The sequence below is a fragment of the Carcharhinus amblyrhynchos genome, chromosome 15 (genome assembly GCF_965287045.1).
Source record: "Carcharhinus amblyrhynchos chromosome 15, sCarAmb.v2.hapA, whole genome shotgun sequence".
NCBI lineage: Eukaryota > Metazoa > Chordata > Chondrichthyes > Carcharhiniformes > Carcharhinidae > Carcharhinus > Carcharhinus amblyrhynchos.
The window spans coordinates 77,468,257-77,496,212 of record NC_137338.1 but is presented as its reverse complement, the minus strand read 5'-3'; the positions used below and the strand labels follow the sequence as shown (position 1 = coordinate 77,496,212).

Genomic DNA, 27,956 nt, shown 5'->3' with positions numbered 1-27,956 from the left:
AAATCAATAAAAGGTTTTGTTTTTATTTGGGGAGATATATTCAATGATTGGGAACAAAGTCATACATGATTCTCGCTAAAAGTGATGAATTGCTTTCTGCTATTACATTGGCTCAACATTTAAAAAAAGTTACACACACAGCCACGCTGAAGGGCAGGGCGAATGATTCTCAGACCATGATCATACATCAAGCTACATATCAAATATTCTAAAGGACTCTATCATTTAAAACCACCCCTCCCCCCCACCCCCTATCATTGATATTAATGGTGAAGCTTTTGGTGAGGTTTTAGTCAATGATGGTGCATCTAACTGGCAGCAAAGCAGCTCTAGAGCACCGTTCCCAGATCTACCCTCCCTGTCCATGATGGGAGAGGGCACCATGAACCCTCAGGCATAAGGGTGAGGTGCAGGCGGCACTGACCCTCCTGCAAGGGGCAGCACAAGGTGCTGGATGCAGAATAGGAGCTATACTGAAGAAAGCTGAACCCCCACCCAGTCCTGTGACAACACCCACCGACAGAGTGGCGCTCACTCGACCTCAAGGCGAACGCTGCTCTGACGTGACGGGCACAAGCACTTTTGAATCCTCAGAGATATCGGGTGCTCAGAGACAATCCCAGACACAATTGGAATCCTCAGAGACAATCCCAGACGCTTCCCAACTCCCGCGTCCGTGTCTGGGATTGCGCCCTTCACAAGCCGGTCAGTGACCCGCCATCTCCTTCTCCTCGCTTGAGGATGCTCTGGAGGACATACAGAGGGTTCTCTGCTGCTCAAAATGAACACCACAACCCCTCCCCCTAAACTTCCCCATCCTAGTCTCTACTGATAAAATAAAAATGACACTGAGGAGGTGGGGAGAATGGGGCCCCTCCCCAACCCCCTGCAGGATTCCACACTTGCACAGGAGCAGAATTCCATGTTGAATGTCTGCAATGGGAAATGCAGGCTGCTCAGAAATCCAATCTGAACTGTGAAGCAAGCCAGATGGCTGCAGGGGAGGGGAGGGGAGGGGAAAATCAGTGAGCGACGCTCAGAGGAACCCCGCCCCAGCTTTCGACGGAGTGGCTAATCCGGATGGGAGCGGTTGACTGATTTGTGCACTCAGGTGGCCTCGGACTCACAGGCCATCACAAACCCTGCGGACAGGGGAGCTATAGGTTTAAAGCAGAGGAGCGCAGGGGTGGGGGGTGTCCAACCCCGGACATCCCCTACCCAGCCCAGCTCTCCCAGACACACAGCTGCCTGCGACGGGGATCAAATAATGGCGAGAGAAGGTAGAAAGCAGGAGAAAGGCTCCGTCCCCTGCCTCAACACCGCGGGGATGGAAGCTCAGTCAGTCAACACACAAACGCGCACACACTCTCACAGGCAGGCGCTCCGACCACGCATCTCGCCACCCCGTCTACTCGTTAGGCGATGGGCCGGCCTCTGGGAACCCGGTCAGGTCGAAAGTCAGCACCTTGCTGATGACACAGTCCCCTTGCTAGAAAAGAGAAAAAAAGAAAACGTTAGCAAGAGGAGGCAGCGCTTCTCACTCAACACTCACAGACACGTTACCGCATGATTGCCTCCAACAGCACCATTTAAAGCAACGGGAAGGGGTTTCAAATGGAGATGGTGGTGGCGGGGTCAAAAATCCCCTCCCCTCTCCTGCCCATAAGCGGCTAATGTGCCCTCACCCCCTTGGAGTGAAGTAATTTCCTCTGGGCAGGAGGGTCGCGAAGGAAACACATAGACATGTAGGAGCAGCAGCAGCAGCCAAAACAATGGCTGGCTCTGTTGTTAAGCAGGGGGTGACAAAGTTATAGGAGACTCTATAGTTAGGGGTGCAGATAGATGCTTCTGTGGGTGTGAAAGACTCCAGGGTAGTACGTTGCCTCCCTGGTGCCAGGGTCCAGGATGTCTCTGAACGGGCAGAAAGCATTTTGAAGGGAGAGGGTGAACAGCCAGAGGTCATGGCACATATTGGTACTAACGACATAGGGTAGGAAGACTGATGAGGTCCTGCAGCAGCAGTTTAGAGAGTTAGGTAGAAAGTTAAAAAGCAGGACTCTAAGGTTGTAATCTCAGGATTTAGTCCATGTGCCACCTGCTAATGAGGCTAGGAATAGGAAGATAGTGCAGCTCAACATGTGGCTAAACGGCTGGTGTAGGAGGGAGGGTTTCAGATATCTAGACCATTGGGGTCTCTTCTAGGGCAGGTGAGACGTGTACAAGAAGGACAGGTTGCATCTAAACTGGAAGGGCATAAATATTTTGGCTGGGAGGTTTACTAGCGTCACACAAGAGGATTTAAACTAGTTTGGCAGGGGGGTGGGAACCAAAGCAAAGGTGAAGTAGCTGAAGGGGAATCAGAGAGAGGGCAAGTAAGGCTCAGAGAAACAGCAGGCAGGGTGGGGTTGCTAATCAAAGAGGGTTTGATGGACTGAAGTGCATTTGTTTCAATGCGAGAAGTGTAACAGGTAAGGCAGATGAACTTAGAGCTTGGATTAGTACTAGGAACTACGATGCTATTAGAGACTTGGTTAAAGGAAGGATAGGATTGGCAGCTTAACATTCCAGGATACAGAGGTTTCAGGCGGGATAGAGGGGGATGTAAAAGGGGTGGGTGAGTCGCACTACTGGTTAAGGAGAATATCACAGCTGTCCTCCAGGAGGACGTCTCGGAGGACTCATACAGCGAGGCAATATGGGTAAAGCTCAGGATAGGAAAGGTGTAGTCACAATGTTGGGGGTTTACTATATGCCACCCAACTGCCAGCAGGAGATATGAGAAACAGATATGTAGGCAGATTTTAACACAGTGTAAAAGTAATAGGGTTGTTGTGGTGGGAGATTTTAACTTCACCTACATTGACTGGGACTCACTTAGTGCTAGGGGCATGGATGAGGCAGAGTTTGTAAGCAGCATCCAGAGGTTTCTTGATATAGCATGTAGGTAGTCCAACTAGGGAAGAGACTGTACTGAACCTAGTACTGGGAAATGAGCCCAACCAGATGGTCAATGTTTCAGTAGGGGAGTAGTTTGGGAACAAAGAGCCCAACTCAGTAAGCGTTGAGGTACTGATGGATAAAGATAAGTGTAGTCCTCAAGTTAAGGTGCTAAATTGGGGGAAGGCTAATTACAACAATATTAGTCAAAAACTGAAGAATGTGGATGGAGGCAGACGTTTGAGGGCAAATCAACATCTGGTACGTGGGAGGCTTTCAAGTGTAAGTTAATAGGGATTCAGGACCAGCACATTCCTGTAAGGATGAAGGATAAGTGTGACAAGTTTTGGGAACCTTGGATATTGAGAGATATTGTGAGCCTAGTCAAAGTGATAAAGGAAGCATTTGTCAAAGCGATAAAGGAAGCATTTGTCAAAGCTAGGGACCTGGGAACACACAAAGCAAGTGTGGAATACAAGGAAAGTGGAAAGAATCTTAAGCAAGGAGTAAGGAAGGGTAAAAGGGGTCACGAGAAAGGATTGGCTAGCAAGGAAAATTCCAAGGCTTTTTAGACATATATAAAGAGCAAGAGGGTAGCCAGGGAGAGGGTTGGCCCACTCAACGACAAGGGAGGGAACTTACGTGTGGAGCCAGAGGAAATGGACAGTTATTAAATCAGTACTTTGCGTCAGCATTCACCAGAAAAGGACTCGGTGGATGATGAGTCTGGGAAAGGATGTGTACGTAGTTTGAGTAATGTTGAGATCAAAAAGGTGGTGGTATTGGGGTTCTTGAGAAACATTAAGATAGACAAGTCCCCAGGGCCTGATGGAATATACCCCAGAATGCTGAGAGAGGCAAGGGAGGAAATTACTAGGACCTTGAGAGAAATCTTTGTATCCTCACTGGCTACAGGGGAGGTCCCAGAGGACTGGAGAATAGCCAATGTTGTCCTTTGTTTAAGAAGGGTGGCAGGAATAATCCAAGTAAATTCAGGCCGGTGAGCCTTACATCAATGGTAGGGAAATTATTGGAGAGGATTCTTTGAGACAGGATTTATTCCCACTTGGAAATAAGTGGACGTATTAGTGAGAGGCTACATGGTTTTGTGAAGGGGAGGTCGTGTCTCACGAGCTTGATCGAGTTTTTCGAGGAAGTTACAAAGATGATTGATGAGGGTGGGGCAGTGGATGTTGTCTACACAGGCTTCAGTAAGCCTTTGACAAGGTCCCTCATGGCAGACTGGTGCAGAAGGTGAAGTCGCATGGGATCAGGGTTGAGCTGGCAAGGTGGATACAAAACTGGCTCGGTCAAAGACAGAAGGTAGCAGTGGAAGGGTGTATTTCTGAATGGAGGGCTATGACGAGTGGTGTTCCTCAGGAATCAGTGCTAGGATTTTTGCTGTAGATTTGGAGGAAAATGTAACTGGTTTAATTAGTAAGTTTGCAGACGACACAAAGGTTGGTGGATTTGCGGACAGCGATGAGGACTATCAGAGGATACAGCAGGATATAGATCAGTTGGAACTTGGGCGGAGAGATGGCAGATAGAGTATAATCTGGACAAATGAGAGGTAATGCATTTTGGAAGGTCTAATACAGATAGGAAATATACAGTAAATGGCAAAACCCTTAAGGGCATTGATAGGCAAAGGGATCTGGGTGTACAAGTACACAGGTCACAAAGTGTCGATGCAGGTGGAGAAGGTAGTCATGAAGGCATACGGTATGCTTGCCCTCAATGCCCTGACCGATCAGTATAAAAATTGGCAAGTCATGTTGCAGCTTTAAAGAACCTTAGTTAGGCTGCATTTGGAATATAGTGTTCAATGCTGGTCGCCACACTACCAGAAGGATGTGGAGTCTTTGGAGAGGATACAGATAAGATTTACCAAAATGTTGCCTGATATGGAGGGCATTAGCTATGAGGAAAGGTTGGAGAAATTTGGTTTCTTCTCACTGAAACGACAGAGGTTGAGGAGAGATCTGATAGAAGTCTATAAGATTATGAGAGGCATGGACAGAGTGGATAGTCAGCAGCTTTTTCCCATGGTGGAAGAGTCAATTACTAGACAGCACAGGTTTAAGGTGTGAGTGGCAAGGTTTAAAGGAGATGTACGAGGCAGATCTTTTATACAGAGTAGCGGGTGCCTGGAACTTGTTGTTGGGGAGGTAGTGGAAGCGGATACGGTAGTGACTTTTAAGGGGTGTCTTGACAAATAATGAATAGAATAGGAATAGAGGGATATGGTCCCTGGAAGGGTAGGGGGTTTTAGTTAAGTTGGGCAGCATTGTCGGTGCAGGCTTGGAGGGCCGAAAGGCCTGTTCCTGTGCTGTAATTTTCTTTGTTCTTTGAGCGCAAAATCAAAAAGGTCACACTAAACCCTTTAGCAAAACACCGAGTTGGCCCCAGTGGGGTTACCGCATCCCGCTTCCGGGCACCGCAGTGCAGGGAGGGACGTCAGGGCCTTGTGGAGGATGCGCACAGAAGAGATTTACAAGGACTGCTCTGGGGATGAGGAAGGGATGTTAGGTCATGCGGCGAGGCTGCAGAAGCTAGGACTGCCCACCTTGAAGAGCAGGAAAGGCTGATGTGGGGAGAGTAGATTTCAGATTGAATCCTTCATAATCATGGAAAAGTCCACAAGAGTAAGCAAAGGAGAAACATGTTTCCCACAGGCAAGAGGGTCAGAAACCAGAGAGACACAATCTGAGGTACAAGTACTGGAGAGTTAAATAGAACATAGAACATCATAGCTCAGTCAGGCCCTCGATGATGCGCCAACCTGTGAAACCAATCTAAAGCCCATCTAACCTACATTATTCCAATATCATCCATATGTTTATCCAGTGACCATTTAAATGCCCTTAATGTTGGCGAGTCCACTACAGTTGCAGGCAGGGCATTCCACACCCTTACTACTCTCTGAGTAAAGAGCCTACCTCTGACATCTGTCCTATATCTATCACTCCTCAATTTAAAGCTATGCCCCCTCATGCTAGCCATCTCCATCCGATAAAAGGCTCTCACTGTCCACCCTATCTAATCCTCTGATCATCTTTTATGCCTCAATTAAGTCACCTCTTAACCTCCTCCTCTCTATCAAAAACAGCCTCAAGTCCCTCAGCCTTTCCTCATAAGACCTTCCCACCATACCAGGCAACATCCTGGTAAATCTCCTCTGCACCCTTTCCAATGCCTCCACATCCTTCCTATAATGAGGCAACCAGAACTGTACGCAATACTCCAAGTGCGGCCGCACCAGAGTTTTGTACAGCTGCAACATGACAGAATTTAATTAAAGAAAAAATATCTGACAGTCTATAACTCACTTGCCAGAAAGAGTAATGGAATGACAATTTCCAAACGAAAACAGGATGAATACTGGGTAAAGAGAAACAGAAACTGTAGGAGCCGTGGAGAATCGGAGAGTGAGGGGTTGCTGAAGTTTTTGCTCCTGCATTCATCAGGACAAACAAGAACACTAAATTTCTAACAACCACAATACCACCAACTGGAAGGGGGAAAAAAAACAGGCCAGCAGGTTGATTCCGATTGGTGGAGGTGCTGTCAGAAATAATTTGGGGAAGCGATGGCCTAGTGGTATTATCCCCAGAGTATTAATCCAGAAATTCTGCTATTGTTCTGGGGACTCAGGTTCGAATCCCGCCACGGCAGATGATGGAACTTGAATTCAATAAAAAATATCTGGAATTAAGAATCTACTGATGACCATGAAACCATTCTCGATTGTCAGAAAAACTCATCTGGTTCACTTATGTCCTTTAGGGATGGAAATCTGCCGTCCTTGCCCGATCTGGCCGACATGTGATTCCAGACCTACATCAATGTGGTTGACTCTCAACTGCCCTCCGAGGGCAACTAGGGATGGGCAATAAATGCTGGCCAGCCAACAATGCCCATGTCCCACGAATGATTAAGAAAAATAACAAAACTACAGGCTGCCTGTGTTCCTGGATGATTCAAAGAGAGGCGCAAGCGAGTTGCACAATTTCCCTTTGCCTGCAGAGCAGTGCCGTATGTTAGGGACAAGAGAGGAAACTCTGCTCCAGGTGCAATGAATGACAGTCCATGCTGAGTGCCCTGGGTTATATTCATATAGGAGGTGGAGTAAGGCTTCGCGCTAGCACGTACCTCGGGGTAGACTCCGATGAGAGCATCAGCCTTGGTGTAGAATTCCTCTTTGAGGGAGATAACCACGGCCTGGAAGTTCGACATGGACTGTTCCTTGATGTAGTTTGCAACCTGACAACAGAGCCAGAGTCAGCGAAAAACATTCCTCCCAAAATCCAGGCCCCTCCACACCAAGAGTTCCAACTCGGCCCAGGGAGTGAGGGCGACTCCACATCCCGCACTCCCCACATCAGTCCACCTGCACAACACTGATGGGCACCACAGCAGATTGCTGCTGTGTAGAGTCCAATACTGAGCCGAGGAGGAGAAACCATCACAGCAGCCAGTTCCACTGACAACCCCCTGCACTCCCCCCAACACACACACACACACAAGAGAGAGTGACAGGGTGTGGGGGGGAAATTGAGTGAGTGAGGGGCAGTGTGCGGGGATTACTCCTACACCTTTATATGCTAATCACAGAGCTGTACTGTAATTCTGAATCCAGGAACCCACCTTGCCAATGTTTGTATTGTCCAGAGCGGCATCAATCTCGTCCAAAACAAAGAATGGGGCTGGTTTATAGCTGGAGGGAGAGTGAGAGGATAAGATGATGGTTAATACTTGGTTAACATTGTATCCTCAGGCCCTTCACACATAACATTGAGATGGCCAGCCCAACAGAGACCAGCAATGAGTATTTTCAACAGGGTATGTGCAGATGATTAATTGGGTAGGAAGGACACATTCAGAAACAGCGAGAGATTTGTCAACCTTTACCTCAAGGGGCTGGGTGGCCTTCTCCTGTTCCTATGTAACAGACTCGAGAGAGGGGCTGAACGGCTCTCCTCCTATCCCTGTGTAATGAGCTCAAGAGAAGGGCTGAATGGTCCCCTCCTGACCCTGTATAACAGGCTCGAGAGAGGGGCTGAATAAGATTCCTCCTGTTCCTGTGTAACAGGTTTGAGGGAGAGGGGCTGAATGGCCTCCTACTGTATTTGTGTACCAGGCTCGAAAGAGGGGCTGAATGGCCTCCTCCTGTGTAGCAGGCTTGCGAATGAGAGAGAGAGAGAGAGAGACACTGAATGGGCCTCCTCCTGTTCCTGTGTAACAGGCTCAAGAGGGGCTGAATGGCCTCCTCCTGTTCCTGTGTAACAGGCTCAAGAGGGGCTGAATGGCCTCCTCCTGTTCCTGTGTAACAGGCTCAAGAGAGGGACTGAATGGCCTTGTCCCGTTCACTGATTGAGCCACATACGTGCACAAGAACGTTAGACTGTTGGAGGTTATGTTACTCTGGAGCTTAGGAACAATATTTCTTTCCCATCAATTTGAGCCAGGTTTGAGTCCACCAGAGTAAGGCGGGAGGGGGCTGTGCCAAAACAACAGCTAAGGATAAAGAACATAAGAACATAAGAAATAGGAGCAGGAGTAGGCCATCTAGCCCTTCGAGCCTGCCCCGCCATTCAATAAGATCATGGCTGATCTGTCGTGGCTCAGTTCACGGAGGAAGACGTGAATAATTTGCCGGGTGTTAGCGATGGAAAGGTGGTAGGACTGGAGGGTCTCAATGACATTGTTGTAACTAGAGAGGCGGTGCTCGACAGACTGGAGGGACTGATTGTGGACAAGTCCCCAAGACTGGATGGAATGCATCCGAGGGTTCTGAAAGAAATGGTGGAGGTGGTAGTGGATGCCTTGGTGGTTATTTTCCAGACGTCGCTGGATTCTTCTGGGGAAGTGCTGGAAGATTGGAAAGCGGCTAATGTTATGCTGTTGTTTAAGAAGGGTGCCAGGCAAAAGGCAGGGAATTATAGGCTGGTTAGTTTAACGTCTGTTGTAGGTAAAATGTTAGAATCCGTCATCAAGGAGGAAATTGCGAGGCATCTTGAGGGGAATTGCTTGATAGAGCAGACGCAGCACGGTTTCGTTAAGGGGAAGTCGTGTCTGACAAATTTATTGGAGTTCTATGAGGATGTGTCTAGGGCGGTAGATAGAGGAGAGCCGGTGGATGTGGTCTTTCTTGATTTTCAGAAGGCGTTTGACAAGGTACCTCACAAGAGGTTATTGCAGAAGGTAAGGGGGCATGGAGTTGGGGGTAGGGTGTTAGCGTGGATAGAGGATTGGTTGTCAAATAGGAGGCAGAGAGTGGGGGTTAATGGGTGCTATTCGGATTGGCAGTTGGTGACTAGTGGAGTGCCCCAGGGGTCAGTGCTGGGGCCTCAGCTATTTACCATTTATACAGATGATCTGGAGGAGGGAACCGAGTGTATGGTGTCGAAATTTGCTGATGACACCAAGATTGGGGGAGAACGGCAAATTGCGCGGAGGGTGTGGAGAGTCTGCAGAAGGATCTAGATAGGCTGGGCGAATGGGCCAGTAAATGGCAAATGGAATTTAATGTTGGCAAGTGCGAGGTGGTCCACTTTGGTAGGAAGGACTGTTTCTTACGTGGCGAAAAACTGCAGCAGGCAACAGTGCAGAGGGACCTCGGGGTCCTTGTGCATGAGTCGCAAAAACCCAGCCTGCAGGTGCAGCAGGTGGTCAGGAAGGCGAATGGGATGCTGGCCTTCATAGCGAGGGGGATTGAATATAAAAGTAGGGAGGTCTTGCTGCGGCTGTATAGGGCATTGGTGAGGCCGCAGCTGGAGTACTGTGTGCAGTTTTGGTCGCCGTACTTACGCAAGGATATTTTGGCCTTGGAGGGAGTGCAGAGGAGGTTTACTAGGCTGATACCGGAGTTGAGGGGGTTGAGCTATGAGGAGAGGCTGAATAAACTAGGCTTGTACTCGTTAGAGTTTAGAAGAATGAGGGGAGGTCTCATTGAGACATATAAGATGATGAATGGGATGGATAGGATAGAGGTGGAGAGACTCTTCCCGCTCAGAAAGGACAGTAGGACTAGGGGGCACAGCCTCAAGATAAGGGGGGGGCGGGGGGGGCGGTTTAGAATGGAGTTGAGGAGGAACTTCCTCACTCAAAGGGTGGTGAATCTCTGGAATTCTCTGCCTGTTGAGGTGGTGGAGGCTGCCTCGCTAAATATTTTTAAGTCGCGGGTTAATGGGTTTTTGATAAGCGAGGGGATTAAGGAGGCCAAGTGTATCTCCTTGCCAGCCCACCGGCCGCAGTGAGACTCTGGTCGGTACAAAAACAACTATGTGCCCACCTGTGGATAGCAAACAACAGGGCCAAGGCTGCCACTGTCTTCTCCCCTCCGGACAAGTTATCCATGGGCCTGAACCTCTTTCCCGGAGCCACGCAGTTGTAGTTGATCCCATCCAGGTATGGTTCTTCTGGATTTTCGGGACCCAGGAAGGCCTAGGAGTGAGAGTGGTACAATCACAGAGGAACATTCAGACACAGACACACATGCAGCCAAACACAAACAATTTGAATCACATACGGAGCCTGCAACATCCAAGGTATGTACAAAACATAATTACACTTGGAAGAAATTAGGCATCAAGTGTGGGTCCCCATGTCCCCCCAACCCTGCGGGAGCACTGCCCTGACAGAATTGGCTTTGAACCAGAGACCGAGTGTGGTGAGGACCTAGAAAATCCCCTCCCTTCCCCTCAGGGGCAGCAATGTGTATCAGCTACAAGATGCATTGCAGGGCTCTCAAACCCACCATCTCTATCCCATAGGGGAACACCTACCTCCTGCAAGTTACCCGTCCAAGCCCCAACTCCTACACACACACCATCGCGACTTGAAAATATATATAGGCCATTCCTTCACTGTGGCTAGATCAAAATCCTGGAGGTCTCTCCCTAACAGCACTGTGGGTGTACCTACACCACATGGGACTGCAGTGGGTTCAAGATGGCGGCTCACCCACCACCTTCTTAAGGGGCAATTCTGGACAGGGATAAATGCTGGGCCCGGCCAGCGACACCCATGTCCAGTTGAGTAAAAAGGACAGGGATCCAGGGGTGGACTGGCCTAGTGGTTGGTAGGGATGGGGTGAGGCGTAGCACTGGGGTAATCAAAAGGCAGTGGCTCCAGCTGACTGTGAAGACGACGAGTCATGTTTGGTTCCAGATCCCAGTGTTGCTCTGCTCTTACCTGCGCGCTGCTATTGCGTGAGAGCGCCTTGTAAATCTCATCGATGTTGGTGGCCACAGCTTCGAAGCAGGCATTGAAGCGGTCGAAGCGCTCCTTCTTGGTCTGTTCAAACGCTTGCTTGGCTTTTTTGGCTCGCTTTCTGGCAGCCTCGAACTCTGTCCGACAGAGAGGAGGAGGGAGATTAGAAACTGTCACACGGCAAAAAACAGAGTGCAACTAGAGGCATCACTTTAACCACGTTATCGGGCAAACATTATCTTTCATTTATTCCTTTGCTGAAGGAGAATAGTGAATGAGTTGAGATTTTACGGTTGGAGATGTCGCTGGCTGAAGGGTTGACCGATCGATAGATTTTGGAAAGATTCCAATGACACATTCCAAAACACGAACCCTGTGTCACTCCACAGATGCTGCCCTACCTGCCAGGTATTTCTGGGAATCACTTTTCCCTCCACTTGCCTTTCCAGTGAATCAAGGCCCCTTTCTCCTACATACAGTCCTCTGCTGCCGCTGACGATTCAAGGGGTTAGTGTACTTCAGAAGGGAGAAGGTAGAAGAGGATGACCTGACGGAGGTCTGTGAAGCTATCAGAGGGTAGGCACAGAGAAAATGCTTTACCGCTCTTGCCTCCCAAGGCCAGCCCCTGAAATCGCCTTCACTCTGTTTAGGAATCCCCTCATCCCTCTGTTGGGACTGCTTATGGTTTGGTTGGAAGCCATGCTCCCAATCTAGCTTTTCCATCTCGCTAGCCGCCATACATTCTTTCCCAAAACAGCCCCCGCTCCTCAGCCGCCTGGTTGACTCCAGCTTTTCCCTTTAACTCAGTTCATCCAAAGCTGACTCATCGCTGGACCCCATCACAACCCCCTTACCCTCCCCAACACCTTCCAACCCCACCCTCAAAATGTTCACCCTCATATTGAGGCCAAACCAGGGCAACACGAGCTGGGAATGGGTTGATGGTCATCACCAACATGCTACTTCAGGAGTAGGTGGTGATGAAGTGGTCATGTCACTGGACAGTAACCCACAGGCTAATGCACTGGACACACACACTGGAGTCAGCCAGAGGGACACGGGTTTGAATCCCACCAAGGCAGCTGGTGGAATTTAAATTCAATTAGTAAAATCTGGGATTACGAAGTGAGTTTCAGTAACAATGGCCGAGAGACTATCATAGGTTGTACCATCTGGTTCACTAATGTCCCTCTTCAAGGGGAAGGATATCAGCTGGCCTTACCCTGGCCTGGCCTACACATGACTCCAGACTCCCCACACACACAGCAATGTGTCAAATCTTAACTGCTTCCTTAGAAATGGCTGCTAGGCAGACACTCCGAACAAGGGTGCAATTAGAGTTGGGGCAACAAACGCTGGCTGGAGCAGCGAGGCTCCACATTCCATAAAAGAATGTGGTCTCAAGGAGTTAATGTGTCTTGGAAAAGAGAATGCTGATGGTGTAGTCCACTCAGATTACAGAAAGGTTTTGACAAGAATAAACATAAGAGATGTTCCCAGTGTGTGTATTTGGGTGTGGGGGGAAGAGGCAAAAGCTAAACGGGTAAGGGGGTGGGGGCGCAGAGAACTGGTCAAACACGAGAGACAGAAACAAGTGGGGAGACAAACACCAGCAGGGATTAGATGGGCCAAATGGCATGGTGCTGGTGTTTTAGCCTGGTGCTCCCTCGGCACTGACCCTCCCACGGTGCGGCGTTCCCTCGGCACTGACCCTCCCACGGTGCGGCGCTCCCTCGGCACTGACCCTCCCACGCTGGGGAGAACCTGGTGGCGTGTCCACAACTCACCAAGAGCAGACTGAGCACTCACCTTCCGAGGTTTCCTGGAATTTATCCCGCACGCTGTCCAGCTTCTCCATGGCCTTCATATTGGGTGCAGCAATCCTCTGCAAGATGTTCTGGTGCTCGGTCACCTTCTGCTGCAGGCCGTTCAACTCAATCTTGACCTCATCCTCTGATAGTGCATCCTGTGTGGGCAGAATGTCCAGGCAGAGTCAAACCCTTCCCCTTGGTAAATTTTCTGAGGCAAATCCTTCCCCTCCACTCTTACTGAATGTGACAGACATTCCTGGAATTGCCACTGTGAGCCTCAATCAGCTGAGTGAGCTCATGTTTCACTGAGGAACATGAGCTGCTCCCAATGTGGTCTCCTCTGCACTGGGGCGAGGGAATGCAGACTGTGTGACCACTTTATGGAACACCTTAGCTCCATCCAAGAGCGTGACTCTGACCTTCTGGGAGCTTGCCCAATTAGAACCATAGAATGCCTGCAATGCAGAAGGAGGCCATTTGACCCATCAGTTTCCCACTATCCCACCCATAGCCTATCCTCGCAACCCCATGAATTTATTCTGCTAGTCCCCCTGATACCAATGGTCAATTTAGCATGGCCAATTCACCAAACCTGTATGTTTTTTGGACTGAGAGGGGAAACCGGACCACCCGGAAGAAATCCATGCAGACACAGGGAGAACGTGCAGACTCCACACAGTGACCCGAGCTGGGAATTGAATCCAGGTCTCTGGCGCTGTGAGGCATCAGTGCTAACCACTGTGCCATCAAAGCAGAATCTTCAAAAAATTCTGGAAAATCTCAGCAGGTCTGACAACTTCTGTGGAAAGAGTACAGAGCCAACGTTTCCCGTTGGGATGATCCTTTGCCAGAGCTAGACTCAAAATGTTGGCTCCATTCTCTCTCCACAGACGCTGTCAGACCTGCTGAGGTTTTCTAGCATTTTCTGTTTTTGATTCAGATTCCAGCATCCGCAGCATTTTGACTTCCACTCTGCATCTCGCTCCCTCACCTGTCCTTAGCCTGTCGCACTGCTCTGGTGAAGCCCAACGCAGCTGAAGAAGCAGCACCCCACCTTCCAATTCGATACATTCTGGACTCAACACCGAGTTCAACAACCTTAGACTGTGAACTTCTACCTGGACCAGCCCCACCCTTTTAATTTCTTGATTCCCTTGGCCTGAGCCAACACCTCCCCATCTTCTCCCTCATATGACCACCTATTCCCGTGCAGAGGCAATGGCCGAGAGGTATTATCGCTGGACTATTAATCCAGAAACTCAGCTAATGTTCTGGGGACCCAGGTTCGAAGCCCGTCATGGCAGATTGTGAAATTTGAATTGAATAAAAAAAATCTGGAATTAAAGAATCTACTGAAGACCATGAAACCATTGTTGATTATCAGAAAAAAAATCATCTGGTTCACTAATGGCCTTTAAGGAAGGAAATCTGTCATCCTTACTTAGTCTGGCCTACATGTGACTCCAGAGCCACAAGCAATGTGTTAACTCTCAACTGCCCTCTGATTAAGGGCAACTAGGGATGGGCAATAAATGCTGGCCAGCCAGCGACGCTCATGTGCCACGAATAAATGAAAAGAAACCTTGTTGTTCAGTTTTGCTCCCACCGAGCACTGGATTTTGCTCTCCTGTGAACACGTTCTGCTCTCTGATTGGGCCCCCAACCAGTGTGCAGTGAAGATCCCCCCAAAAAGTGTGCTGCTAAAAAACATTCAAAATTTGGGTAATTAAACCAAAACTAACCCTCAGCTCTGTGGTCAGCATCTCCTAGACCTGATGAATCTTGGGCTTCCCATGTATGCGCTGGCTGGGAAAGAGCCTCACGTGCACGGTTTAAATTTTTTACGTTGGTCGGGCCCGTGCGTGTGACCAACAGGACTTGGAGCTGAACATTGAGGTCCCCTGGGACAAAGGGAAAGCTTAGTGCAAAAACTCAGGGAGAAACGAGAGAGACAGGTTAAAAAAAACAGGTGAGAGGACAGGGAGAAGTTAAAAACAAAATTCCCAGGAAGAGAAGACAGAGAAAATAAGAATGCCTTAAAATCTTTTAATAATTTAGAGGGGTGGTTTGACTGTGTTAGGGTACCACTGGCCATTATTGGCACTCTTTAGTCTCTAATGGCACCATTAACTCCTCATTGTCATGTGTTAGAGTGTGTATATCAAACAACTTCCTATCTGAATGATCCCTTCAGCTGATGTGGGCACATGGGGATAATGTCATCGGTAACATGGTCTTCCACTGGCTTAGTTCTGCCACAAGAGAGCTGTGTAACTAGCTGCCTCCAGTTCCAAGTCCATTGTGTACTGCATTTCAATATTAACCAGGAGGAGAGATTAGACAGACTTGGTTTGTTTTCACTTGAACATTGGAGGCTGAGCAGTAGCCGGATAGAGGTTTACAAAATTATGAGAGCGTGGATAGAATGGATCACAGAATCATAAGAATCCTTAGTACAGTAGGCCATTTGGCCCATCAAATCTACACCAGCAACAGTCCTACCAAGGCCCTATTTCTTATGTTCTCTTTACCCTGACATGAAGGGGCAATTTAGCATGGCCAATCCACCTAACCTGCACATCTTTGGAGTGAGACGGGAAACCGGAGCACCCGAAGGAAACCCATGCAGACACAGGGCGAAGTGCAGACTCCACACTGTCACTTAAGGCCAGAATTGAACCTGGGTCCCTGGGGCTGTGAGGCAGCAGTGCTAACTATTGAGTGGCCTCGAATAGTCAGAACCTGTTTCTCAGGGCAGAAATGTCGCAGGCATAAGCTTAAGGTAAAAGGGAGAAAAGTTTAAATGCAAGGGGAAAGTTTTTTTTTTAAACACAGGTGTTGAGTGCCTGGAACACACTGCCAGAAAAGTAGGTGGAAGCAGATACAATAGCAATGTTTAAGAGGTATCTTGGCAGATACATGAATAAGCAGGGAATAGAGGGATATAGATCCTGTAGAGGCCAAAAGTCATTAGTTTAGAAAAGAGTCATGTGTCGGCACAGGCTTGATGAGCCAAAGGGCTGTTTCTGTGCTTTTGATATTTTTACAAGACTGAATATCACAATGCGTTTAACCACCATTTTGAGGCCAAGTTAGCACAGTCCATGATATCTTTGTCAATCTCTCCTTAGCTCTGACCTACCACTGACCTTCCATTCTTCCTCCCCTGCAAAAAACGTATTTCAGTGCATTTCTACTCCTTCCAGCTCTGTGGAAGAATCATACAGACTCAGAAATGTTAACTCTGTTTCTCTCTCCGCAGACGCTGCTCTTGTCCTCCTAGATAGTAGCAGCCGTGGGTTTGGGCGATGCTGTCTAAGGAGCCTTGCTGAGTTCAGGAGAAACCATGTTAATCCACAGAGTGGGGAAAAGGGTGGAATTCTCTCTCACAGGGAGCAGCTGAGGTGAATAGCATGGATGCTTTTAAGAGAGACTGTTTAAGGGGCAGAACACCTTTTGGTTTCTAAGCCACTGGGGGAAACGAATGCAAACCGAGATAGGAGAAGGTTCACGTGGGACATAAATTATCGGACTAGTTAATGGTCTACTTCTGCGATGTAACATTGCAGGCGGACCTCTCATACTGATGCAACTGGCAATCGATAATACCTTCAGGTCCTCGGACAGCTCACTGTAGTCAATCTCAATCAGTGCCTCCTTCGCGCACACATTAGAGGTCCTCTGGGAACTGCTGCTTGTCTCCTCGGTCTGTGAACCGCCCTAAGGGGGAAAAGGTCAGCAAATCACCAACTCAACCAAACAGTGACAAGTGGGGAGACGGTGTGGGGGGAGATCAGGGTCCGGGACAGAGTAGCGAGGGAGAAACAGCTCCCATTGGTGGGAGGATGGGGAACCAGAGAGGGACACAAGTTGGAGGCAACTAGAGAAAGAAACTACAGAGACACGAGGAGAGAGTTTTTCACACAGCGAGTGGTTAAGATCTGGAAGGCACTGCCTGAGTGTGTCGGGAGACATGTTCAATCAAGGCTTCCCAAAGGGAATTGGGATCATTATCAGAAAAAGGAGAACGGGCAAGGGTCACAGGGAAATCAGAAGTGTGGGGCACTAGGTACATTTGGAGAGCTGGTGCAAACAACTGATCAAATAGCCTCCTTTCATCCTCTAACTATTCTGTGAATCTGTGGTGTCAATTTTGCCAGGCTGCCTTGATGCCACACTCAATCCAATGCTGTGGAGGACAGCCACTCTTGCCACAGGTCTGAAATTCACCTGTTACAGACCTGTGCTTCGAGTGCAGTGGGCCACTTTAGCTTTGACTGGCACACAGGATGTGGTAGATGTGTGGCCTACTCCTGCTCCAAGATCTCTCACGTTCTGGAGCTCCTGGTAGGTAGAGGGTCAGGTCTCTTCATGACTTCTTGATCCTGCTCATCCAAGTACCCCAGGTAGAGGTAGGGCACACAGATGAAGAGAGGAGGCGGTGTTGGTGCTCACTGAACAGTAAGCCAGGCATCTGCTTTGAGTTTTTTTCAGCACAAACATTTCACTTAAGGAGGGATATACCTGTGTTCTGCAGCTGGAGTAGTGCAAACAGTTCTGGTCTCCTTACCCTTACTGAAGGAGGGATCTACTCGCATCGGAGGCCATTCAGAGAAGGTTCATGGGGCCTATTCCTGGGGTGAAGTGGGGGGGGGGGGGGGGGGGGGGGGGGCGTGGTTTTTGTCTTATGAGGAAAAGGTTGAGCAGGTCGGGGCCTGAACCCATTGGAGTTTAGAAGAGAGAGGGGATCTTATTGAAATATCTCAGATTCTGAGGTGGGGGTGGTGAGAGGAGAGGTTGACAGGATGCATTCTGAGACGATGTCCTCCCCCCACCCCTGTTCGGTGAGTGGCGAAATCTAAACTGTGGAGGTACGGTTTCAGAATAAGGGGGTCTCCCATTGAAGACAGATGAGGAAGAATTTCTTCTCTCAGGGCGGTCAGTCTGTGGCATTCGCCACAACACCACCCCCCCCCACCCCAAGTTTTTAAATATGGAGATGTGGTAATTTTATTTGAATGGTTCCCCCGGCCACAGCACATCACCTCCTCCTGGCTGATGTCATCCATGCTGCCCTGGCGGAGGGGCAGTTTGATGTCCTGCATCTTGCAGCTCTGCAGCAGGTTGTGTCGGTCGCTACGCTTCTGCTCCAGTTTGGTCTCAATGGCGGTCACCTCCTTCTGCAGCTGGGTCATCTCCCTGAGGGTCAGGGGGACAAAAAAGGTGGGAGGGTTTGTGATCGGAACGTATATTCCTGCACCAATATCATGCACCCCACTCCATCTGACAGGCGGTGACGATTACCCAGTTAAAGTCCAGCCACACCCCACTGCCCTGCAGTGAAGTAAGCAGCTGAGCTGAGCCGACTTGTGGAAGCCTGCACCTTCCAGTGTTTCTTTTTGGCACAAGGTCCTGTAGGGAGATCACTGCACATGGGGTAATGTTCTCTCCCCAACCTCCCTCACACAGTGATACATGGAGACTTGATGCAGTATCCCCATGGCTGTCCCTTGATGCCACCCCAACCCCCAGCCCCAATCTCCTCCTCTCTATAATAAAGGCAAAATATTGGGGATGCTGGAATCTAAAACAAGAACAGAAAATGCTGGAAAATCTCAACTGCTCTGAGATTTTGACTGGCGCATGGAGTGGCAGACGTGTGGCCTACTCCTGCTCCAAGTTCTCACACGTTCTGGAGCTCCTGGCAGGTAGAGGGTCAGGTCTCTTCATGACCTCTAGATCCTGCTCATCCAAGTACCCCGGCAACACCCAACCAGCTGGAGGTAGGGCACACAGGTGAAGAGGGGAGGGGGAGTTGGTTCTCACTGAACAGTAAGCCAAACATCTGCTTTGAGTCTTTTTCAGTACAAACATTTCACTTAAGGAGGGATTTACCTGCATTCTGCAGCTGGAGTACTGCAAACAGTTCTGGTCTCCTTACCCTTACTGAAGGAGTGATCTACTCACATTGCAGGCCATTCAGAGAAGGTTCACTGGGTGAACCTGTGGGGAGTGAGCATAGAGCCAACGTTTCGAGTCTGGATGGCATTTCGTCACAGCCTTTCCTGAAGAAGCCCCTCTGGGAATGGCACTGTGGTACAGTGGTAAGCACTGCTGCCTCACAGCACCAAGGACCTGGGTTTGATTCCCGGCTTGGGTCACGGTCTGTGTGGAGGCTGCACGTTCTCCCCATGTCTGCATGGGTTTCCTCTGGGTGTTCCGGATTCTTCCTACACTCTAGGAGACATACTGGTTAAATGGATCGGCCGTGCTAAATTCTCCCTCAGTGTACGCAAATAGATGCTGGAGTGGGGGACTGGGGGATTTTCAAGTAACTTCACTACTGTGTTAATGTAAGCCTACTTCTGACACTCAAAAATAAAATTAAATCTCCCAGCTCTGACGGAGGGTCGTCCAGACTCGAAACGTTGGCTCTATTCTCTCTCCACAGATGCTGTCAGACCTGCTGAGCAGGTTCTGTTTTTGTCCACTTTCTTTGGTTTCCGCTGAGCGACACTTCAAATCCGCTGCATTTGTCCCCCACCTCTCAATCCCCTTCAAATCCAGCAATCTCCAGTTTCATATTGCCTTTGTGTGAGTAGGTGCTGCCCTGACATCAGCCCTGAATGGCCTATCTCTCTGCCCGCCCCCGTCCCCCCAACCCTCGCCCTGTGCCAGGGAGGAAGGTCCCTCCATTGACCCGTCATTGTCATAAAACACTTTAATAAGATCACTCCCTTAACCTTCTACACTCCAGAGAATACCGAAAAATTCTGCCACCTCTCCTCGTAATTTCACCCCACTGAGTCTCGGTTTAATTTGTTCCTCCACATCTCCTGCAGTGGAGGTGTCCAGGACTGAATGCAGTCCTGCATAGAATTTCCATCTGTATGTACCCCAGGGGGAAAAGAGGGTAATGGGGTATTAAAGTAGGTTTTGGCTAACTCGCGGCCCACCAGCCTGGGGCATGCTGTGGACCCAGCAGGGCGTTAAGTTAGGGTTCAGACACAATCTCAGTTTAATGCCAGAATGGGCGCCAGTGAAAGGGAGCAGAACGGCCCTGGAGCTGAATGGACCGAGGCCACTGCCACTTCACCAGCTGAGCTCCAGCCACCCGCCCCACCCACTACCCCACAATCCTCCGTACTGACTTGTTAGCCCCCCCGAGCTTCTTGCGGATGTCGTCCATCTCATGGTTCTTGTCATTGACTTCAGATTTCTTGGTGAGGTGCTGATTCTTTAGATCCTGTAGCTGAGCCATGGTCTCATCAATGATCTTCATGTGCCTGTGCTCCTCCTGTTAATATAGAAGTAAGAGTGTGAGAATGCGCACAAGGGAGACAGAGACCGGGGCGGGGGTTTGACCCGAAGGACAGGGACACACACACACACACGAATGGGGGACACACAGAGAGAAGTGGGGGGTGGGTGTGGAGAATACAGAACAGGGTTCTGCGCTGTTCCCATCAAACACTTCCTTGTTCATTTACAAATAGCATCCACCAACATGAAGTGAACACTGATGTACCTTTTTAAGTTTCTCAATCTCATTTTCATCCTTCTTCACTGTTTGTTCCCACATGTGCACCTTGTCCTGGTCCTCCTTCAACTGCTGACGCTCATAGTCTAGTTGGATCCCCAGCCGAGTCTTCTGATTCTCAAACTCCAATCTGCCAGAGTGTGGATTCCAGTTAATACAGCCCAGCCTCACGGCAACGGGGTCACTCACAGCCCAGCCTCACGGCAACGGGGTCACTCACAGCCCAGCCTCACGGCAACGGGGTCACTCACAGCCCAGCCTCACGGCAACGGGGTCACTCACAGCCCAGCCTCACGGCAACGGGGTCACTCACAGCCCAGCCTCACGGCAACGGGGTCACTCACAGCCCAGCCTCACGGCAACGGGGTCACTCACAGCCCAGCCTCACGGCAACGGGGTCACTCACAGCCCAGCCTCACGGCAACGGGGTCACTCACAGCCCAGCCTCACGGCAACGGGGTCACTCACAGCCCAGCCTCACGGCAACGGGGTCACTCACAGCCCAGCCTCACGGCAACGGGGTCACTCACAGCCCAGCCTCACGGCAACGGGGTCACTCACAGCCCAGCCTCACGGCAACGGGGTCACTCACAGCCCAGCCTCACGGCACCCAGGTCCCTGGCGCTGTGAGGCAGCAGTGCTAACCACTGGGCCACCGTGTTGAAGTCTGTGTGTCCAGTAGCAGGAAGCCTTCCGAGGCAGCTCAGGTTAAAGTCCAATCAAAGCAACACAACCCCTCAGTGTCAGCGAAGTCAACAGAGGAGAGGGTTTGGCACAGGATGTTTTCCCATCTGTCCAGCGAGCGACTCACCAAGAACGACTCACTGACAACCTCCAGGATTTCGATGCAATGAGGCAGGACGGCCGAAGTGTGGGGGGGCGAGTGGGCTGGGCTGGCACAGGGGGAAGTGCAAGATAGACCAGGAGGGATTTGGCTTGGCGGGACGGAGAGAGGAAAAGCTCCCAATCCACTTACCTCTTCTTTGCTATCTCGTTCTGCCTTTTCACCTTTTCCTCCTCAAACTCTCTGATATTCCTCACACCGATTTCACGACAGAACTCCTCAAATACTTCATCCTCCACCTGAGAAGCAACAAGACGCGCGATCACAATTGATGCTGAGTGTCATGTTCACTTGAGACATGGGCGTCACTCACCTGTTCAGGACAGTCAGGAGCAGAATTCCCAGCCTCTGACCTGCTCTTGTGGACAGGACTTTGGGGAGTTGGAATACAAGACTCTCACCTACTCTGGTAGCCACAATATTTATATAACTCAGTGCTCCGTCCCAGGCAGCATCCTGGTGAACCTCGTCTGCACCCCGTCTAGTGCAATCACAACCTTCCTATAGTGAGGTGACCAGAACACAGTTCTCCAACTGTGGCCTAATCAATGCTCTGTCCAGCTCCAACATTACCTCCTTGTTCTTATCCTCCATACCACAACTGATAAAAGTGTCCTATATATCTTCTTAACGATCCTATTTACCCGCTCTGCCACCTTCAGGGATCTGTGAATAATTACTCCAAGATCCATCAGTTCCTCTGAGCTTCCCAGTGTCCTGCCTTTCATTAAATACTCCCTTGTCTTGTTAGTGTATCCAAAGTGCATCCCCTCACACTTATCAGGGTTAAATACCACTTGCGACGCTTTGCCCAACTGACCAACCTATCTTTTTCTTCCTGTAACCTACGACAATTTTGTTCACTATTAAGCACACTACCAATCTTGATGTTGTCTGCAAACTTACGTATCATTCCCCCTCCAGATTCTCATCTATATCATTTGGGTATGTAACAGTAGGCGACCCAGCACTGAACTCCGGTCACTCAAACAGCCTTCTATCACCACTCTGTGTGTCTTGTTATTTAGCCAGTTTCAGATCCATCTCACCAAGTGTCTCTCAATTCCACGTGTCTTAACCTTCTCAATCACTCTCCCATGTGGGACCTTGTCAAAATCCAGATAAACTACATCAACTGCACTTCCCTCATCCACACACAATCACATTTTCAGAAAATTCTAAGAAATTTGTTATGCATGACCTCCTTCTGACAAAGCCACGCTGATTGTTCCTAATTAACCCATGCCTTTCCAAGTGGAGATTTATTCTCTCCAATAGTTTCTCTGCCACTGTCGTGAAGCTCACCTGGTTCATCTTCTCCTTGAGCTCCTTCATCTCACGGTCTCGGGCCTGGACAGTCCGTTTGATATCATTAATTTTTGGTCCAAAGTTGGCCAGCTCGCTCTCCAGCTTGGATTTCTCCTGTAGCACAGATTAAAAACAGTGAGAGCAGAGGCAGGGGAATACACAGTATGGAAGTGAGGTGGGGAGAGGGAGAGATAGAATACAAGACAGTGATCAGATAGATCATCAGGCTCATGACACCAAGTGAATAAAGGATAGCAGGGTTGGCCACAGGCAGTGAAGAGGGGGCAGGGGGAGAGAGAGGAACGGAGCAAAGGTGGAATAAATGTTGCGAGGGCTGGTGTGGGGAGAAAGGAAAGAAAAAAGTGGGGAGAGATAACAAGCCATAATAGATGGCAGAGACGCAAGAAAGTTCAGTCCTTCTTAGCAACACTGACCTGCATGTTGAGCGAGAGATGCCGTGTCTTGGTCTGGTCCAGATCACTCTGGGAATACTTCAATCTCATCTGGAGCCCGTGAGCCTGCGACTGCACCTGTCGCAATTCAGCTTCCTTCCGTTTAATCTTCATTTGCTCCTGTGGAGAGAAATTCATGGACACAGACTGAGGCGTCGGACAAGAATAAGGAGCTAGACCTTCGAGCCTACTCCCCCATTCGATACGACCACGTCTGATCCCACTGTCTCAACTCCACTTTCCTGCCTTCCCCTCCTGCTCCCCTTTAACTCCTGACTCCCTTGCCAATCAAAACTCAATCTTAAATATACTGAATAAGCTGCAGCCCCCACTGCTGTCAGGGGAGGGGGCGGGGGGGGGGGAAATCCACTTACTGATCACCCTCTGAGAGAAGAAATTCTTCCTCATCTCTGTCTTCAATGGGAGACCCCCTCATTCTGAAACTGCTCCCCTCCCCCAGTTCTAGATTCCACCCCATGAGAGGGGGGAACATCCTCTCAGGATCCACCCTGTCAAACCTCCCCCCATCAGAATCTGAGATGTTTCAATAACATCCCCTCTCATTCTTCTAAACTCCAATGGGTTCAGGCTCTGACCTGCTCAACCTTTTCCTCATAAGACAAAAACCCCTCCTTCACCCCAGGAATCGGCCCAGTGAACTTTCTCTGAATGGCCTCTGATGCGAGTGTATCTCTTCAGTAAGGGTGAGGAAACCAAAATTGTTCGCAGTACTCCAACTGCAGAAACACCAATGCCCTGTAGTTGGAGTAAGGTTTCCCAACTCTTATGCTGTGTCCCCCCTCGTGATAAAGGGCATTTAATCCTGCACGAAAAAACATCCAAACTTGCTGTTTGAACGCCGAAGCTGGCGCAGTTACGCGAAGCACATTTCTGCCTGCCAACAGTGATCGTTACAGGACGCGGCTGTCCCTGCCCTCACCTTCAGCTCCTCGGTCAGCTTCTCCTTCTTGCTCTTCAGCTTCTCGACCGCCTTCTCGTCCCAGCGACGGGCCTTGGCCTTCAGGTCGCTAGCTCCTCCCGATATCACACCGGATTTCTGAAACAGGGTCCCGTCTAAAGCGACAGTCTGTGGAGAGGAGTCACGGTGGGTGGGTGAAAATATCAAATGGTTAGTATACAATGGAGGGCCAAGACAGTGGCCCATCTTTTACCTTCAGCAAGTTTATTCTGCACACAATCAGTAGAAATTCAAACTCCTCATTATTCCCATGGGAGTACATGGGACTTAATAGGATTGAGGGTTATAGGTAAGCCTAGTAGGTAGGGATATGATCGGCACAACTTGTGGGCCGAAGGGCCTGCTTGTGCTGTAGTTTTTCTATGTTCTACGTTCCCGCACCCCAACTGCTCCAGTCGTGTCCATCTCTACTCTTCGGAGGCCAGACCCAACATTCACTGTCCACTGCTAATTGCCCTCAAGGTGGTGGATGAGCCACCATCTTGAACGCTGTTAGTCCCGTGTGGTATAGGTACACCCACAGCACTATTAGGGAGGGAGCACCAGGATTTTGACTCCAGCCACAGTGAAGGAACGGCCGATATATTTCCAAGTCGGGATGATGAGTGTGTGAGAATTCATCCTCAGCTGGAGTGGTTTGGGGTGCTCCCAAGGGTGGGATTAGGCATACGCAGCAAGCACATCACCCTGCCGATCACAGGCACGCTTTCCTGAAGAGGAAGAGCTGGGGTGGCGACAAAGAGGATTTGCAGTCCCTTGCTTGCAGTCAGACTTTGCCCCTAAACCAGCTGGAGCGCGCAGAGATAATCAGCAACATCATCAGACTCGTGTGCAGGATAAACAGCACCAGGTTTGTAATTCAGCCCATCTCTCTCTCTCTGTGAGCTGTGAGTGGAGCCCATTCTCAGCAATCCCTGCCACAAGGAGGGGGAGAGGTCTGCATAGGAGAAATGGTCACCACTGCGTCCTCTCAGGCTGGGCTCAATTCTGTCACAGCTTGACTGTTCCACAGCCAGAGGCTGCAGTCCTGTCCCAAAAAAAAACTAGACCAGGAAAAGCTCAGCATCCACCAAGCCTCAGCCAACCCTCTTACGGGCCCACCGTGGCGAGAGTGTGGGCAAACCGGAAAGGAACAAAAGCAGTCAGCCAGGACCCCCGCTCACAATCGCAGTCTCACTGTGTGAGGGTTACTGAATGAGGCTGAGTAAATGGAGTGAGAGAAGGGACCTGCAATGATCTTTAACATGAATCTACAATTCGCTCCTACTGGGGATGTGCTTCCCCTGGACATACCTTGTGCCTCTGTGGCCCTCCAAAGGCGATTCTCCTGGCATCCTCCACATTGTCGCACACCAGCGCATTCCCACAGGCATACTGCAGCGCCTTCTTGATGTGCGGCGGCTCGTAGCGGATAACGTCAATCACCAGCTTGGCTCCCCTTAACTCCCGGAGCTTCTCGTCAGTGGGCTTGACCTGAAACCACGCGTCAGGCAAAATTACCAGTACTGTATTACAGCGTTATACAGTGACAGGCCCGTCCTCACCAGTACTGTACCCCAGTGTTACATAGCAACAGACCCGTCCCCACCAGTACTGTATTCCAGTGTTATACAGCGACAGACCCGTCCCCACCAGTACTGTACCCGTGTCATACAGCGACAGACCCGTCCCCACCAGTACGGTACTCCGGTATTATACAGTGACAGACCCATTCCCACCAGTATTGTATGCCAGTGTTATACAGTGACTGGCTCGCCTACACTAAGACAGGTGTATATGCAAGAGGGAGTGTTCAGTCAGAGAGATACCAGTGAGTGTGTGAGGAAGAGAAGGGGGTGTGCTGAGTATGAGAGGATGGTGAGTGTGCACGAAAGAAGAGGAAGGCGAGTGTGTCTCTTTGTTGTGGCTGTAAGTAGACTGTCAGGATCTCAGAGGTCACAGAGGAGATTGGTTGGAAAGGCAGCAGGAATGAGGGATTGCTGTCGTGCAAAGGTCAGAGTAACCGCAATCACTCTTCTCAGAGCACAGAAGTGCAAGCAGAGGTTGGAGCTCTCAAAACAACAAGAGGTTACCGGAGCATTAAGAGGGCGAGACAAGTCCCTGGTAGGAGGATTGATAACTGGTGGAACCGTATTGAGATAGCTCGCAAAAGGTCAGAGATGAGGCAAAATATTTCTGGCACTTGAACACACTGCCTGGAGCAGATTCGATTGCAACTTTCAGATGAGACATACAACCTGACAGGAACTGAGATGAATTGGACCCTGCTTTGGAGTGGCTGAGAAAGCCACAATGGGCAGAACGGTCTCCTCCTTTGCTGAACAATTCTATGGGTGTTTTCCTGTTTGGATAATGCCTGGAATTACTCTCGACAGACGTTGAGAGAGGTGTTGGCACCTTGAGGGGCCAACTAGCCTCCAGCTGTTCCTAGTTTTTAACGTTCCCTCCCTTTATCCCTGCGGTTCTGAGCCTGGAACTGGGACTCTCAGTGAAGACAAAGCCAGCCGTACCCCTGCCCTACACATACTATCCCACTACCACATCCCGGGGCTAACCTCCAGGTAGTCAAGAGGCAGGAAGGTCTCAGGTTCGCCTCGCTGTTCTTTGATGTACTGGATGCAGTCTCTGCCGGTCTTCTCTGTATCTACGATAATGGCGTCCATGTTCTTCCCTAGCACCTTGGTGACAGCAATCTGGTATTTCTTCTGTGTAGGCTGGCACAGGTCAATCAGACGGCCATACTGCAGGAAAGATAGAGATATTAAGACTGCATTTACATCACACCTTTTGCGACCAGGGGACAATGACATTTAGAGGGTGGCATAGTGGTTACCTCACTGGACGAGCATCTCAAAGGCCCTGACGCTCAGAGGGAGACACAGGTTCAGGTCCCACCAGAACAGCTGGTCATATTTATTAATAGAAGATTTGAAGTTATAAAGCCAGTCTCATTAAAGGTGACTGTGAAACTATCGTCAATTGTTGTAAAAGCTCATCTGGTTCACTAATGTCCTTCTTTAGGAAAAAGAAAATCTGTTGTCCTTACCCTGGTCTGACTGACACACAACAGCAATGTGGTGGCCTCTGAACTGTGCCTTGGAAATGGCCCATAGCAAGACACATGATTCAAGGGGCAATTAAGGATGGGCAGTTAACCTTATTAACAAGGGATATGCAGCAACGGTTGGGAGGGTTTGGAGATGCAGGCGAGTAAGTGGTATTAAGATCAGCCATGATCTAATTGAATGGCACAACAGGTCAGACTGAGTGAATGGCCTTCTCCTCCTCCATTCCCACACACAACGATGAGACATAACCACAGGTTGCATTGGTTCCTGGACTCCTGTGTCTCTTGCAGCCTTGTGGAGTCCATGGACCACTGACATGCAATTTTGTCCTTGGCTGTAACCCCCTTTTAAGTTTGCCAAGAGACCTGTTACTTTATTTCTAGCGGCAATTCAGCCCCACGCTCCTGATCTTTGGGCACCCGGTGCCCCATGCAAAACCAGGTGAACTATTCCACAAACCTATCACACCAGAGTCAAATTTCCTTTCCCATTTTTGTTTCTGGTATTCGCTGCTCCCAGTGCGGTCTCCTTGATGTTAGGTGAACTAAATGTAGATTGGGCAACCAGTTGGCGGAACACCTCTGCTCAATCCGCAAGCTTTACCCCAGCCTTCCTGTGGCACCTTGCTCTCATTCCCACACCATCCATCCTTGGCAGTTCTTGGGAGAAGCATCTCATCTTCTGCTTTGGCATGTTACATCTCTCAGCACTCAACATTATAAAAGTTTAATGTTAAAGTTTATTTATTAGTCACAAGTGGGCTTGCATTAATACTGGAATGATGTTACTGTGAAAATCCC

The 27,956-nt window shown here is 49.6% G+C and overlaps 1 protein-coding gene across 2 annotated transcripts in view; it reads right to left on the bottom strand.

Moving 5' to 3' along the window:
* LOC145353485 (structural maintenance of chromosomes protein 1A) overlaps positions 1-27,956 on the bottom strand; it is a 40,869-nt gene continuing 12,913 nt past the window's right edge. The window contains exons 10-25 of one of the 2 annotated variants that reach the window (XM_080204285.1): positions 26,644-26,829; positions 25,382-25,561; positions 24,050-24,196; positions 23,092-23,229; positions 22,655-22,771; positions 21,482-21,588; positions 20,494-20,635; positions 20,117-20,262; positions 18,011-18,164; positions 16,575-16,685; positions 12,964-13,120; positions 11,137-11,291; positions 10,235-10,386; positions 7,588-7,657; positions 7,093-7,203; positions 1-1,489 (exon numbers count right to left, since the gene is read on the bottom strand). In XM_080204285.1, the coding sequence (XP_080060411.1) occupies positions 1,409-1,489; positions 7,093-7,203; positions 7,588-7,657; positions 10,235-10,386; positions 11,137-11,291; positions 12,964-13,120; positions 16,575-16,685; positions 18,011-18,164; positions 20,117-20,262; positions 20,494-20,635; positions 21,482-21,588; positions 22,655-22,771; positions 23,092-23,229; positions 24,050-24,196; positions 25,382-25,561; positions 26,644-26,829 (2,154 nt within the window). In that variant the 3' untranslated portion in view covers positions 1-1,408. The remainder of the gene's footprint in view (positions 1,490-7,092; positions 7,204-7,587; positions 7,658-10,234; positions 10,387-11,136; positions 11,292-12,963; positions 13,121-16,574; positions 16,686-18,010; positions 18,165-20,116; positions 20,263-20,493; positions 20,636-21,481; positions 21,589-22,654; positions 22,772-23,091; positions 23,230-24,049; positions 24,197-25,381; positions 25,562-26,643; positions 26,830-27,956) is intronic. The other variant, XM_080204287.1, reaches the window with a different exon arrangement.